We start from the raw sequence: 15332 nt of genomic DNA, 5'->3' as shown, positions 1-15332 counted from the left end.
AGCCTGTTAGCTGATGACCTGCATTTCAAATGGAGAGGTCTTGAGGGAGCAGGTTGGGGACAGAGGTGATGGCCTGGCCCACCATCTCCAAGGTGACACTCAGACCCAGGCAGTGCTGCACGTGGGCAGGACCACCTGAGTGCCATCATTTGGGCCAGTGGGAATGAACAGGATGGCACAGAAGCCCTGTTCTGCTCTCCTGAATCCAAGATCAAGGAAGATCTGACTTATATCCCAGTGGAAGACAAGCAAGGAGAAATGCCCAACTTCCTTATTCATCAAGGAGATGCAAACTGAAGCCACCACGCGACACACTCCTTCAGGATGGCTAAAATGAAGACAGGTGACACTGAGTGTCGGCGAGGACCAAGCACACGCCTACACTCCTGGAGGTACTGCACAGTGTGGCAGTCACAGGGGAAGACGTATCCATAAAGATGGACATACACCAGAATGCGTGTGTGTGTGTTCTTCCCAAAGGCATCATAAGAATTATCAGAGCGCCAAAAGACAGAAACAACCCTCAGCAGCTGAGTGTGCAAGCTGCGGCCTGTTCGTGCCGGGAGGACAGCCAGCCGTGAGCACTGCTGAGCAGCCGCCACACACAGCGCCCTGGGGGAGTCCCACAAACGCGATGTTGCGGGGAAGTGCCAGGCACTAAAGAGCACGTTCTGTGTGACTCCACTTACGTAAAGATGAAAAACAAGCAAAACTGATCTGTCAGGTGGCCAAGACAGTGGTCGTCTTTGGGGACCACAGGGGACAGAGGCATTGGGATCTGGGGTTCCAGCCACGTTGGGATCTTGGTCCAGGTGTGCGGTTTATGAAAATTCATCAAATTATACACTTAAGACTTGGGCACTTACCTATATGTATTCTATATAATTTAATAAGAAGTTTACACACCAGACGTAACGGTCACACAGCCTGGTGACTATAGCTAATAATACTGTGTTGTATATTCAAAAGTTGCTAAAAGTTCTTATCACGTGAAAAAAACCGTTTTTACCTCTATGTGGTGATGAATGTTAAGTAGACTTACGGTGGTGACCGTCCTGCAGTACCTACAAACACCATCATTATGTGGTTCACACGAAACTAACAGACTCTGTGTGTCAGTTCTCTCTCAATGTTAATTAATTAATTAAAGGGCAGAAGACTGTCAACGTTCTGTGTCGTCACATATTCGTTTATAAGAATGATGGCCTACTAACAAAAGTTTTTAAGAAGTAAAAAATTAAAAAATTAATAAAAAATAAAAGTAAATTAAACTTTAAAAAATTTTAAAATAAAATAAAAAATAGCCTACTAGAAATGTGTTTGGGTTTACACACATTCCCTCCCCCCAAAAAAGCATTTAATCCCTTTGAAACACAGACAGTGAGAGAACGCAGGAAGATTAATACACTCCAATGACGTGACTGTGTTCCAGTTACAGGCGGAGGAAACGCTGACAACCAGGCGTGATTTGCAGACACTGTTGTCATGGTCCTCAGGGTGCCCTGGGGCGGCCTGCAGACCCTGTGAGAAGCCAGTGGGGCAGGAAGACTCTGTGCAGGAAAATCCAGAGAGACCAGGGAGCCAGGTGGCTGCTGAGGACGGGAAGTCCTCCCTCTGCTGGGCAGATGCCAGGAGGAAGAAACCTCGCCCAGGTCTCTAATCAGAGTGCCCCTCCTGCCATCCTGCCTCCCTGCAGACACCGCAGCTCTCAGGAGGTGCACCTCCTGCCCGAGACGTAATTGCTTATTCGAAATTAATTGTCTCCTCCGAGCTGAAGCCCAGAGGGAGTCTGATGTCCTTACTAATTGGGACGGTCCTCATCATCCTTGTGGAGACACGCCAGAGCTTCCCCTGTGCCTGACTGCCTGACGAGCCAGAACCACCCACCCTCTGATCCCCAGGCCTGCAAGGCAGCTGTCCCCACGGGCTGCTCAGCCCCCCAGCCCAGCCCGCCTTGCTCCTTTCTAATGATGCCCCAGGGAAGGCAGCATATTGGCCTCCCAGTGCCTAAAAAGTCTCCCATCATGATGGCTGGACTCTCGGTGAACTCTGAGCTGATTGGGTACCAAGAGGGTTGTGAAGGTTTCCCCAGCTGCCTGAGGGGCACAAACTTTTTCTCAGAAACAAGGCTCAGAGTAAAAGATGGTCCCTCGGGTGGAGCAGGTCAGGGAAGAGCCAACTCAGAAGCAGGTGACCCAGGCGCAGCTGCACAGGCTGCTGAGCTGTGCTGGGGAACAACCTCACGGGGAGGAGCTGCCCCAGCTGTCAGCTCTGGAGCAAGGGTGACATTGCTGCCATCCTGCTCCTAGAAATGCCTCGGGGTCACTCGGGTCACACGTCTGCAGGAAGGCTAGGGAACCAAGGCGTGGAAATCCATCTCAGGCAGAGACCCAGGCAGCCCAGGGCCCTGCTGCCAACAAAGGGCTGGTGCCTCCTGATCCAGCAGGTGTCTCCCCAGCAGGTGTCTCAGCAGGTGGGCCTGGCCAGCACCTGCCTGGGGAGACGGCTGTAGCTGAGCTCCAGCCTGTGGACTTGAAGCTGCTCACTCCAAATCCCTCTGGGGTGTGAGCACAGGAATCCTGTGTCCATAGATCCAGGGGACATGGGCCTACGTGTCCCCAGGCCCTGAAGGGATTACTGCAGTGGTCTGAAAGTCTCAACCGTCCCACCCTTCACCCACCCATCATGACTCGGGAGGCCCCACAGAGCATCTCCTCCAATGGTTACTCTCACCTGATGCGAGGGCGCTCCAGCAGTCACCTCCTCTGGTTCCCAAAGTGCCAAGTTTGCCCTCATTCCTGGGCATTTCCAAAAAGGAGAGGATGTCATCATAGGTTAGAACCCCTCCTCCCCCAGCTGTCACCACGTCCTGGCTCCTGGATGGGGTCATGTGCCCTCTCCACTCACCTTCTCACAAGCCTCCAGCTCCATCACCTCACCAAAATGACTCCCCATGGCCAAGTTGGGGTGTGGGGCAAAGGCACCATCAGCAGCACCGGAGTCACCTGCTCACCGCCTCCCCGGAGGTCCTCCTCTCAGTCTCCTGGGCTGGAGCCCCTCATGTTCAGAGGCCCTGGGCTCCTTGTCCATCATTTTTTTTCTCTCCTCAGCCCCTCCTTTGGGGTCTCACTCAGTCCCGGGGTCTTCACTGAAATGCCTCTAAAGTACCCCTAAAGGCCAGAGCCGTGTCCAGCTGCTCCCTCCCATCTGTCCTCAAATCGCTCAGATGTCTTCTGGCCTCTCAGACTTAATGTGTCCAAAGTGTGGCTCTTGAAATACCCCCCAGTCGATACTGACAGATAAACAGTATGGCACCCTCTTGCCAGGAAGATGCATTGCGTGTTGCTTCCACCCCATAGGTGGTTTGGGACCGAGTCAGGAGTCATCTAAAACAGCTTAAGGGGTGTGGCATCTTAATCACAGGCTCAGAGACGGCTGTCCAGACCAGATGGTCCAAGAAGAAGCCAAGTCCAGATGCAGCTGGGTCCACAAGCCAGAGGCCAGTTCCAGCCCTGAGTCACCAGCTCGCACTTGGGAGAGGTTCTGCCTCAAAGCCAGTGGAGTTCTGCAGCCACAGGCCATTTGTTGGGAAGGCAGTTGGCAGGTGGTGAGCATGAGTGACCCTGAGGCTTTGTAGGTACCCAGGAATGGACATGGGGCTCCCGGGAGCCCAGGGTGGGAGAGGCAACCCAAAAGTCGAGGTTTGAAAAAGGATGCAGTGTCTGCAGAAGAGGGAATGGTGCTCCCAAGAGTAGGAACAGCATGCCAAGGGCACAGAGAGACAAGGAGACACAGTCTTCCCTCACACCAGTCAGAGTGGCCGTCATTCAGAAGTCCACAAGTGACAAATGCTGGAGAGGCTGTGGAGAAAGGGGACCCTCCTGATAACACTGCTGGTGGGAATGCAGTTTGGTGCAGCCACTGTGGAAAACAGTATAGAGATTCCTCAAAAGACTAGGAATAGACTTACCATATGACCCAGGAATCCCGCTCCTGGGCATATATCCAGAAGGAACCCTACTTCAAAATGACACCTGCACCCCAACGTTCATAGCAGCACTATTTACAATAGCCAAGACATGGAAACAGCCTAAATGTCCATCAACGGATGACTGGATAAAGAAGAGGTGGTATATTTATACAATGAAATACTACTCAGCCATAAAAACCAACAAAATAACGCCATTTGCAGCAACATGGATGCTCCTGGAAAATGTCATTCTAAGTGAAGTAAGAGAAAGAGAAAGAGAAAGAAAAATACCATATGAGATCACTCATATATAGAATTAAAAAAAAAAAAGAAAAGAAATACAAAACAGAAACAGACTCATTCACATAGAATACAAGCTTGTGGTTGCCAAGGGGGCAGGGGGTGGGAAGGGACAGACTGGGATTTCAAACTTTGTAGATACTGACAGGCATATGTAGAATAGATAAACAAGATTATACTGTATAGCACAGGGAAATATATACAAGATCTTGTGGTAGCTCACAGCAAAAAAAAAAAAAAAAGTGACGATGAATATATGTATGTTCATGTATAACTGAAAAATTGTACTCTACACTGGAATTTGACACAACGTTGTAAAATGACTATAACTCAATAAAAAAATGTTTAAAAAAAAGTGAAGATCTTTTCCAAAAAAAAGTAAAATAAAAATAAAAAGTCCACAAATGATAAATGCTGGCAAGGGTGTAGAGGAAAAGGAACCCTCCTGACAGCACTGCTGGTGGGGATGCAAATTGAAGCAGCCACTGTGGAGGGCAGTATGGAGGTTCCCTAAAAACTAAACTTACCATATGATCCAGCAATCCCACTCCTGGGCACATATCCAGTGGGAAATATAATTTTAAAAGAACCCCAATGTTCATAGCAGCACTACTTACAATAACCAAGACATGGAAAGAAACTAAATGTCCATTGACAGCTGACTGGATAAAGATGTGGTGTACACATACAATGGAATACTACTCGGCCATAAAAAAGAATAAAATAATGCCATTTGCAGCAACATGGATGGACCTGGAGATTGTCATTCTAAGTGAAGGAAGCCAGAAACATAAAGAAAAATGCCATATGATATTGCTTATATGTGAAATCTTAAAAAAAAATGAACTAATCTACAAAGCAGAAACTGATTCACAAACGTAGAGAACAAACTTGTGATTGCCAGCAGGGAAAGTGGGTGGGAAGGGATAAATTGGGAATTTGAAATTTGCACCTCGGGGGAGTGATGGAAATGTTAGCTGTCTTGATTGTGGTGGTGGTTTCACTGGTGTACACATCTACCAAAATTCATCAAACTGTACATCTGAAATATGTGTAGTTTACTGTATAGGAATCATACCACAATAAAGGTGTTAAAAAATAAAATAAAATAAAGTCTACCTGGGGATTATCATATTAAGTGAAGTAAATCAGGCGGAGAAAGACAAGTATCACATGATATCAGCTATATGTGGAAACTGAAAAAAAAAATGAACTTATTTACAAACCAGAAACAGACTCACAGACATAGCATACAAACTACGGTTACCAAAGGGGAAAGGGGGGAGGGATAAATTAGGAGTTCGGGATTAGCAGATACCAACTACTGGATATAAAATCGACGAGCAGCAAGGTCCTACTATACAGCACAGGGAACTGTATTCAGTATCTTGTAATAACCTACGATGGAAAGAATCTGAAAAAGAACACATATTCTGTTACGTAGATACACACCTGAAACTAACACAACGCTGTAAATCAACTATACTTCAGTTTAATTTTTTTTTAATTTCATGCAGCCAATACGTATGTATTTATGTGTCTGAGTATGTGCAAAGTTTCATTCTGCCAATATGTCCCTGATCCAGGAAGAATTTTTAAAATAAAATAAAATAAGTCTATTGATTTAAGTCACTGTTAGAATTCCTTTCACCTAAAAAAGAGGACGAAAATGGCAGACAATGCCCAAAGTTCAACCCACCTTCACCGACTTGCTGCGGACCCAGGAAACCTGCGGACCCAAAGCGGGCCCAAAGGGCCCGCGATTTTCCGGGGCTGCAGCCGAAGCCCAGGGCACACTGTTGACAAACCCCCAGGTGAGGGCGGCTTGGCTGAGAAGAGACTGAAGCCTGACCCAGTAACAACGTGCAGCGTTCACAAACTGAGCGAGAGACAAGCCTCTCCAACCCGTGGCTTTCCCCTGCTCTTCCAGCAACGCCTGATTCGGAGCCCAGACTTTTCAAAGGAAGGTCCACGGGCAGCACCCGGTCACCGAGGAGGCCTGGTCTTCACCCGAATCTTGAGTCACAAACTGCACGAAGATCACCTAACGGGTAGCGCTTTGCAGCCCGGACGAGCCACGGGGCGGCAGGGCGCACTGTGCCCACCGCCCACTCGCGTGAGGAAACGGCCTGCGGACCGAAGCGGTCTGACGGAGCCGCGCGCCCGGAGCCCTCCTCCCGGGTCCCAGACCCCGCGGGCCGGGCGACCGCAAAGGCCCCCCCCACCGCCGCGTCCGGGCCCAGCGCCGTCTCGGCAGCCTGCGCTCACAGTGAACCACGGCCAGAGAAGGCGCCCCCCTCGGCTTTCAAGGACCACCTAGTTCCCCGACCCGAGAAGGGGCACCGAGCCACCGCCGCGCTCCGGGCCGGGAAACAGCCAGGCGCGGCCGCCGGAACCCGGAGAGGCGCCTCGGGACCCGCGGTCCTCCCCGGGGACGCCTTCCCTCCGGGAGGGAGGGAGCCGAGGACCGCAGCCCCCGCGGCCCGGAGGGACCCGGGTGTGCCGCCCGCTCCGGTCCTCGGCCCAGGAACCAGGAGCCTTTGCGGGGAGCTCCGGTCAGGTCCGGTCTCCGTGGGCGGGGAGCTCCGCCCCGAGGCCACGCTCAGGGCCCCGCAGACAAGGGCGCCTGGCGGTTGCGCCCACCCCCGCCCAAGAGAGGACGGACGAGGAGGGCCGGAGCCCACCCCCCTGAGCAGAGGAGCCCTCGGGGAACCCTCTGGGATTGGCTGAGGATGCGGGCTCAGGGAAGGGGGTTGAGGGTGAGGCAAGGGAAGGGACAGGGAAGGGAGGGGCGAGGAGGGGAGGGGACCTCGAGGGGAGGGGCACCAGCTAACTCGACGAGTTCGTAACTTACCCCATCCGCTTATCAAAGGCCAGATCCCGTTAAATTTGGACATTCTTTAAATCATTATTGGGAAAATAACTTCACAACAGCACAAAGACCACACAAGCGTCCTTGGCCATGATAACTATAAATGTGTCCTTCCGCTCTGGCCCCGGGGGACTGGGACCTCCGGGAATCCGGTCTTCCTCACACCGGTGGGAGATGGCTTCTCAGCTGGGGTCCCTCACACCTGTGGGTGCCCACTTATTGTGGGCCTGGGTCTCCGCGGGAATAAACCATCAGCACCCCTGGCCCGGCGTTTCCGTCTGGGGGAGAGCGCATATGATGAACACAGTGAAGAGGACCGCAGGCCGGTGGTGGGGGCCCGGGTGCAGTTTTAAGTGGGGGTTCTTCCCTGAGCTCCAGAAGTGGGGCCTGAGGCGAGACTGGGGGGCAGCAAACCCACAGGAAGGCCTAGGCTGCTGTGCTCCAGCTGTGGCAGGCTCCCACTCCCCAGACACCCCACAGACCCCTCTGAGCGCACCAGCATCACCAGGCAGGCCCGGCCTGGACACTGTGCACAGTGGCACTGGGCTCAGCTCCCTGCCAGGCCTGGCTGGCTTAACTAGCACATGCCTTCCCTAGGTGACAAGGGGGCAGGCCTGCGGCCCTGGGTGAACACTGTGGCCACAGCTCCCGGATAGCTCATGGCTGCAACTCAGTGCACACACACCTGCCGAGTCCAGGCAGTCACCCTCAATTTCTATCAGTGGGCAGGAGAGTCGAGTTCTTTCAAGGGTCCCTGTGGCTGGGCGATCGGGGTGGACACAGGGTGGAGGACACTCGCCCATCAGTTCTGCCTAATCTGTGTGTGAAGTGAAAGGAGAGAGACAAGGGACGGCCTGTGCTGTTCCCTCTGCTAAGTATGAAAACGGCAGTAACCACAGCAGCACTTGAGACACATCAGCTCATTTATTGTTCAAGGGGCTCCATGAGATTGCACTTTCACAGTCCCCATGGACAGATGAAGATACAGAGGGTCAGAGTGGTTTTGTGACTTGCCCAAGTCATGCTGGAGAGGGTTAAACCCACACACACAGCTTCAGAGATGGTTTCCAACTCCATGCATGCTGCTCCAAGAATAAGTCAGGGTGGGCTGCTGGGCCAGTTTTGGCCCCTCACAGAGGCTCTGGACCCCCGAGGGCCTCCCGGGACTTAGCCACTCACAAAACGCACCCAGCCCCCTCCCTCTGAGGCCAGTAGATCCCAGACTCCAGGAGGGTGTGAGCCCTGGTGTCTGTGTTCTGAGGCTCCCAAACCCACACACTGATCCCAAACAGCCCACAGGCTGCTGGGCTTTCCTAGAGGTTTACACCCTGTTCCTCTGAGTTCTCCCCTCTGTGGATAACCTCCTCTGGCCGCCTGGAGGGACAGCTCAGGAGGCTGCAGGTATCGGCGTTGGGAAGAAGTCTGAGGTACAGGACAGCCAATTTTTCACTAACGACAGCCATCAGCCCCTCCAAGGCCCAGACCAAGGCGGGGACTCACAGGCTGGTCCCACCCCTAGTACTTGTGGGCGGTGGGTGTCTGTATGTACACGTGGTGCTTCTGGGGGACTGTGTGTCCCCATTTCTCTTCCAGGATCTGTGTCTGAAACCCCAGGGGCTGAAGCACTACTTGGCAAGGCCTGTGAGAAGAACAGAAACTCCCAGGCTGGGATGGGGGCTGCCTCCTTGGACTGCCCAGTGGTCCCTCCTGCACTTGGTGACATCAGAGTGCCATTTTCAGCTGTGCAGAGTGGTCCCCAGGGGCCCACTTCCCCCACACCCACCTCCGCAGAGCCTCCTTGACATCCTTATTCCTCAGGGTGTAGATGAAGGGGTTCAGCACCGGGGTGATGATGGTGTTGAGCACGGTGATGGCCTTGGTCAGGTCCAGCGAGCTCTCCACCGAGGTCCTCACATGCAGGAAGACGGTGGAGCCGTACCAGATGAGGACCACTGTGAGGTGGGAGGAGCAGGTGGAGAAGGCCCTGCCCCGACCCTGGGCCGAGGGGATCCCGACGATGGTGACGATGATGTAGGCGTAGGAGACCAGCGTGATGAAGCAGGAGCCCAGGATGACGCAGAAGGCGATGCCAAAGGACGCCAGCTCCACTGGCCGCCTGTCGCTGCAGGACAGCACAATCCAGGGCGCGATGTCGCAGAAGAAGTGGTTGATGATGCGGGAGCCACAGAAGGAGAGGCGGGTGATGAGGGCGGCTGGCACTGTGATGGCAGAGAAGCCGCACAGCCAGGAGCCCAGGGCAAGGTGGGCAGAGAGGCTGGGCGTCATGATGCTGCCGTAGCGCAGTGGCAGACAGATGGCCAGGTAGCGGTCGTAGGCCATGGCCGCCAGCAGGAAGTACTCGGTGCAGCCCAGCGAGAAGACGAAGTACATCTGTGCCACACAGCCGGCGAAGGAGATGGCTCCGCTCTGCGAGGCGAAGGTGGCCAGGGTCTTGGGCACGCAGGCCGTGGTGAACCAGATCTCCAGGAAGGAGAGGTTGCAGAGGAAGAAGTACATGGGCGTCTGCAGGTGCCGGTGCGCCCTGACCAGCGTGATGATGGCCAGGTTCCCAGCCACCGTGAGCGCGTACATGACCAGGAACAGCAGGAAGAGCCCAACCTGTAGGCCCCGTGGCCCCGGGAAGCCCAGCAGGATGAACTGCCCCTGGGTGGACAGGTTCTGGCTGCGGCCCCAGACCATGAGCACTGTAGGGACACAGACCAGTAAGAGGGACCTCCCGCTGGAAACCCTCCCTGGGGGCTCAGGAAAAGAGGGCCGCCCTGCTCGGCTCTCTCTGGGCTCTACTCGGCTTGCCCTATAGTCCCAGGACCCCAGCTGGGCCTAGCCTCCTGTGGGAGCCAGCGGGCCATGGTCATGAGCTGCCTCCGGGGCGTTAAACTGCCCTGAGCGAGCCGGCTCAGAGCACTGCGGGGACGCAGGTTCCTGGCTGCTTCACCTGGAGTCCTTATTCTAGGTTCTGGTCACATGGGGGTGGGGTGTATCTTTATTCTAGACTCGAGATGCCTGAGAAAGGACAGTAAGTGTCAAGTTTTCACAAATGAAATTATGAATGGCCTGATTTTTAGCATTTTCGTCCAACACAGATTGATTCCTAGGGAAGAATTCCTATCACTGTGCCAGAAAAGCCCCCCGGAAACAGGACCACAACCTTCAGGGTAGCCCGTGGGGACCCAGTTCTCGCCCCGGGCTGTCACCTGATTATTCCTCAGCTGGGAAGCCAGGTGCCCCGAAACGTGAAATCGCAAACACCTGTGTCACCAGCGCCCCCTCCTGGCCGGAAGCTGGGGTCGGCAAGGGGAGGTCGGCAAGCGGCTGGGAAGCGAGGGGGCGGGACGTGCAGGACGCGGGATGCGGGGTCAGGGCTGGAGGGAGGAGGGTTAAGGGGAGACGCGCACAGACCCGCGGCGCTTCCCCGCCTTCTCGGAACCCGCGGCTGGACCTGGAGCTCAGCGCCATGCCGCCCACTGGCCGGTCACAGCGCCGCCCTGACGACATTCCGAGGGAGGGGCCGGGCCGAGGGGCGCCTCGACCCCGCGGACACGAGCCCAGAACCAGCAGCCGCAGGGAGGCAGGTGGGACCGGGCCACTAAAGGCTTCGCCCTACCTGTCCAGATGCTGGACCTCTAGGGGAAAGGGGTCACTGCTCAGAAGCCACTGCAACAGATGCGGTTTTCGGCCTGCCCCCTTGTGCTGCGTGGCCCTTCACACACCGCACACGGTCACTCACACGCCCATGTGCGCGCACACGTACGTGCACACACCACACGCCCGTGGACACAGCATGCACACTCACCTGCTGTGCAGACGTGTGTGCACCCTCACTACCTGGATCAGCCCTGTAACTGTGGAGCACTCACCCCCATTCCTGATGCATTTGGGGTCCCTCATGTGAATGGAAAACAGCCACTGATGCCCAGGCATTTCACAGTGTGACCACCCTGCTCACACCAGAGTCTGGACACGGATCAGGAAGGAGCCTAGGGTTTTTAGCCCAAGTTCCTGCTTTGCTTTTCCAGAACGTCTTTAACCCCTCAGAGTCCAGCCGCAAAGTACTAACTTGGCCTCAGCCCCAGCCACCTCATGAGTGATGGGCGCTTCCTACCCTTGCTGTCCACCTACTGCTCGCTCGAGACCTGGACTGAGAACTGCCCTTCCCTGGCCTCATCCTCCCCACCCCAGTGTGGGATCTGTAAGCAATAAACCTTGTGCCTCTACTTCCTTTGGGTGCGGTATAGAACCTGCACCTTCTCAGAAAGACATGGGGTTCTCACTTCCCCAGAGCGAGAACTCAGGCGCGGAGGGAGCCACCTGCCAGCCCTCTGGGGTGGCTTGTGCCTCCTGCATCAGCAGGTCACAGTCTGCATGCTCTTAATGCACCAGCTATGGCCCCGACACACGTGGCTGCATCCCGTCCCCAGCACCGCAGTACAGCCAGTGCAGCTGTCCTTAATCAGAGCCAGAGAAAGTGACGCATGTTCCAGCCACATCCACAGGACACCTGCTCGGGCCAGGAGCTGTGCAGTTGGCGCTCAGACCAAAGCAAAACTCCAGAGGAGCGTCTGCGGCAGTGCAGCCAAGGCTAGTGCCCCTGCCCAGGTCCCAGGAGTGGGGCCACCATGGGCCCTGTCCCGGAAGGACAGCGCCCCTCCTCTGGCCATGGTGCTCTGTCCTGAGGGTGAGAGTCTTTGCCTGCCCTCCTCTGAACACCTGGCTGGGCGCAGACCCCTGCCAAGCTGCACTGGGGCCTGGGTCCTCAGCGCTGCTCCCCAGCCCTGGGCCCTGCGGCCCCCAGGCCGCACAGGACCACGAGCAGGAGCTGCCTGGGTGTTGGGCCCTCACCTTTGGGAACTCCCCTACTTTCCTCAGCCCTGACTCCAGATAAGCCTCTCCTTTAGAAAGCCGTTTTCGCTCTTGCAGATCACCACTGAGACGGAGAGAAAGACACCTCTGCAAAGCCTGCCTTGCCTGGGGGCTCTGAGAGCCCTCCTGCCCGAATTTCCCCTGTGCAGCTAGTGGGCAGGTCCTCCTGTGCCCTGGAGGGGAGGACAGCTGGCCTGCTCTCCCGTGTGCATGTGTGGCTCGTGCACAGGCAATGAGGACACAGAATCCTCCACGTCTTGCAAGGGTCTCTTGAGGCTCAGAAGACGGGACTATGGGGGGAGGGGTCCTACTGTGAGCCCACCACGGGAGAGGGATGAGGAAATCTACCCGCAGCTCAGCTTGTGGAGACGCGGCGTGATGCAGGGGTCACTCACCCAAGGGGTCTGAGGAGGCTGCAGGTCACATCCTCCTGAAACAACCTGGAGGCCAGGAGGCTGAGCACAAGACACCAAGACCCTCCAGACAGGGTCACTCTGGGTAGGAGTGCTGGTTCTGGCCAGCTGACCCTCTGACTGGCCTATGAAGGTCCCCTGTTGGCTGAGTCACTTCCTTTCTGCTGTCCACCTCCTCTGGACACATGGCAAAAGGAACAGGGGACATGGACTGCTCTGGACCCACAGGGAGCAGCCAAAACCTTCATGCTTCCCTGGCAAGTCCATAGCCTTGGCCAGAAGGTGGACCTTGGCTGCCCAGAAGGGGCCCTGACCGACCACCAGCACAGGACCTCAGTGCCGTCCCTCAGCCTACTGCCTGGGCCTTAACTCTGCAAACTCTTCTGTCCATGCAGCCCTGGCTCTGGGCCTCAGCAAGATCAGCACTGGCCCTGCTGGGTGGGGAACAGCCCCGGCCTGTGGGCAGGAAGCCAGCACGCCTCTGCTGTTGTCCCCAGGCCGCCGTCCTCAGCTCAGATTGTGGCCATGCCTCACCTGCCACCCTACCTCCTCCGGGGCAGCGTCTCCACTGAGCCCCGCTGGCTGTCAGCTCATGTGCTGGCCAGGAGCCCAGACGTAAGGCCACAGGGGCCCCGGCTCACAGCCCAGACAGCCAGTGCCCCACTTCAGGGCAGTGAGGACGACTCCCAGCCCTGGACGACCCTGACCTGCCCACCCACCACCAGGCAAGCAGCAGGGTGAGCCCCATGCCCAGCAGGCAGCCCTCTGACGCTCGCTTCTTCTGCCCTCCGTCCGGCCTCCCTGGGGCTCAGGCCTGCCAGGACCCTCTAGCCAATTATGCAGCTGGCAGAGCCTGGCCCTGGGAGGGGCCCCAAGAGGAGGCGTCCCCGGTGACGCCTGGCTTCCTGAGGGGCCCTTGTCCTCGTGCTGCACCTGGCAACCACTTCTCACCCCAACCCGACTGCAGCCGATGCAGGGCCAGCCCCCAACTGGCGTGTCTCCCAGGGCCCTGCGCCAGGGCCCACCACAAGAGCACCTGCGGGACGGCAGCCCCAGGCACCCCTGGGTGTGGCCTTGCTGCACACTGGATACTGGGTGCTCTTAGCATCCCCTCTGTAAACAGGGCAAGGTCTATCCCACAGGTTGATAGACCACCCCCCTCCCCCTCCCACCCAAGCCCTCTAGGAACTGCTGCTCCAGGACCCCTAGGCTGGGGGCTATTTCCTGCCTGATCCCCCCTGGCCAGGCTGCTCCCTCAGGTGGGGCCCCCCAGCTCAGTGTGGATAGGAGGAGGCTATGACTCAAAAGAGGAGCTACTGTAGGCTGGGTGGGAGAGCCCACCCTCAGGGCTCCGGGGCACACATGTAGGGCACACCAGGGTGCAGGGAGTTGGATGCACGGCCTGGGCCGGGCTATGGGCTGTTAGTCATGGGGTGCCCAGGCCTGGAGTCCTGGAAGGTGCTGGGGGTGCGCCCCACCCTGAGCCTGTTCCCCCATCAGCACTTTGCAGGTGACCATCAGCCAGGGTGGGTCCTGATAGGGTCCCAGGGACGAGGGGCGCCTTGGCAGACAGGTGTACACTGACCGCTGACCCTGGTCTCAAGTGTCACGCTACCCTGGGGACTCCAGCACCACCACGGGGCCACCGCCACACAGGCGTCTGGCTGCCCCTAATCGGGACCGCATGGGAAGTTGGCGGAAGGTCCCCCAAGGCAGGAGCACAGCCCCTCAGTCAGCGCCCACGCGGGGCTCCGCTTGTCTAGGGAGAACGAGGGCTGCTCTGTTTGCTTCAATAACCCTTACTTGCCTAAACACAGCAGCACTCTGGGGATTGGGGAGGTGCAGAGAAAGGCTTTTTAAAGCACCGATAATGAAGGTGGCCTGTGTCACGTATGCTGATCCTAGGTGTTACGTTTTGCATCCACTTTTAGGGCTCACGTCACGCTGCTGAGTTCCTGTTTCCTGTTTTCTCTTTTAATAGAGGTATAGTTGGCAAACAAAAAAGCCACACATGTTTAATGTATGCAACTTGAGCCTGAAGATAACTACACATGCATGAAGCCGTCACCATGAACATCTCCATCGCCTCCTAACGTGCCCCTCCTCTTTGTGTGATGGGAGCGTCTGACGTAAGACCCACCCTCTTACTTAGCTCCGAGCACCAGGCTCGGCCCCAGGCTCTGCCTAGGATTTTGTAGGCTCACCTCAGTTACTTCCTCAACTTCTCCACATCCAACAATTGGACCTCCCATTCCTCCTGTTGTAACTAATGCCTTTGCAAACATTCCTTGACCAAAAACTTTGTCTGAAAATCTCCTTATGATAAAGAAGGGCATTTGCAGACCCATAATTTCCCACTGACAAGACCACTCAGGAGGTGACAAAGCCTGGGGGTGGAGGTCCCCAGAAAAGCAGACCCAGATGCTGAGCGGGTGCCCCCAAGGCCTCCACAGGCCTGCCAGCCCCCGGGGCCCCGACCAGCATGGGCCTGAGCAGGACACCCTTCCTTCTCCGTGATGGGGATGCTGGTGTCTCCCAGCTAGCCCTGCCCCAGAGTGTGGCCATGAGTGGGAGGACGCCTGGGGCCCAAACACAGGGGTTTTCATTCCTGTAATAATGGAGGTGCACGTTCTTGCAGCAGTGGGTGTTTTAAAGCAGAATGAAAATATTCCCACAGTGTTAAAATGGGACTTGCCCCGACTCCACCCCAGTTGGGACACTGCTGTGACAGGAATCAGACACCACACAAGGCCCCAGAGGCCGTGCAGGTGCACAGAGGTATCTGAGAACCAGGCCTGCAGTCTGGGCTCCCACCTGGCTGGAGGAGAGTAAAAAGAACCCAGAGCGGGGGGTTTGTGCAGACACCCCTTTGGGGGCAGGGTGGAGGGTCCGCCTA

At 56.2% G+C, this 15332-nt stretch overlaps 1 protein-coding gene across 1 annotated transcript; it reads right to left on the bottom strand.

Annotated features, from left to right (window-relative positions):
• Window positions 1-8139: 8139 nt before the first annotated feature.
• Window positions 8140-10658, bottom strand: LOC105104604 (olfactory receptor 287). Its single transcript, XM_064488606.1, has 2 exons — window positions 10580-10658; window positions 8140-9847 (listed from the first exon to the last, which is right to left on the bottom strand). The coding sequence occupies exons 1-2, from the start codon at window positions 10656-10658 to the stop codon at window positions 8865-8867; spliced, it is 1062 nt and encodes a 353-aa protein (XP_064344676.1). The 3' UTR covers window positions 8140-8864.
• Between the last annotated feature and the right edge of the window lie 4674 nt (window positions 10659-15332).

This window comes from Camelus dromedarius, chromosome 8, assembly GCF_036321535.1.
Source record: "Camelus dromedarius isolate mCamDro1 chromosome 8, mCamDro1.pat, whole genome shotgun sequence".
NCBI lineage: Eukaryota > Metazoa > Chordata > Mammalia > Artiodactyla > Camelidae > Camelus > Camelus dromedarius.
This window is presented reverse-complemented; position numbering and strand designations above follow the sequence as displayed.

What these genes read in the sequence shown, in the direction of transcription:
- LOC105104604 (XM_064488606.1), bottom strand. Translation starts at nt 10,658, where the DNA reads ATGTCGTCAGGGCGGCGCTGTGACCGGCCAGTGGGCGGCATGGCGCTG. An exon ending in CAGCCGCGGGTTCCGAGAAG is followed by an intron (nt 9,848 to 10,579) that starts GCGGGGAAGCGC and finishes GTGTCCCTACAG; the next exon opens with TGCTCATGGTCTGGGGCCGC.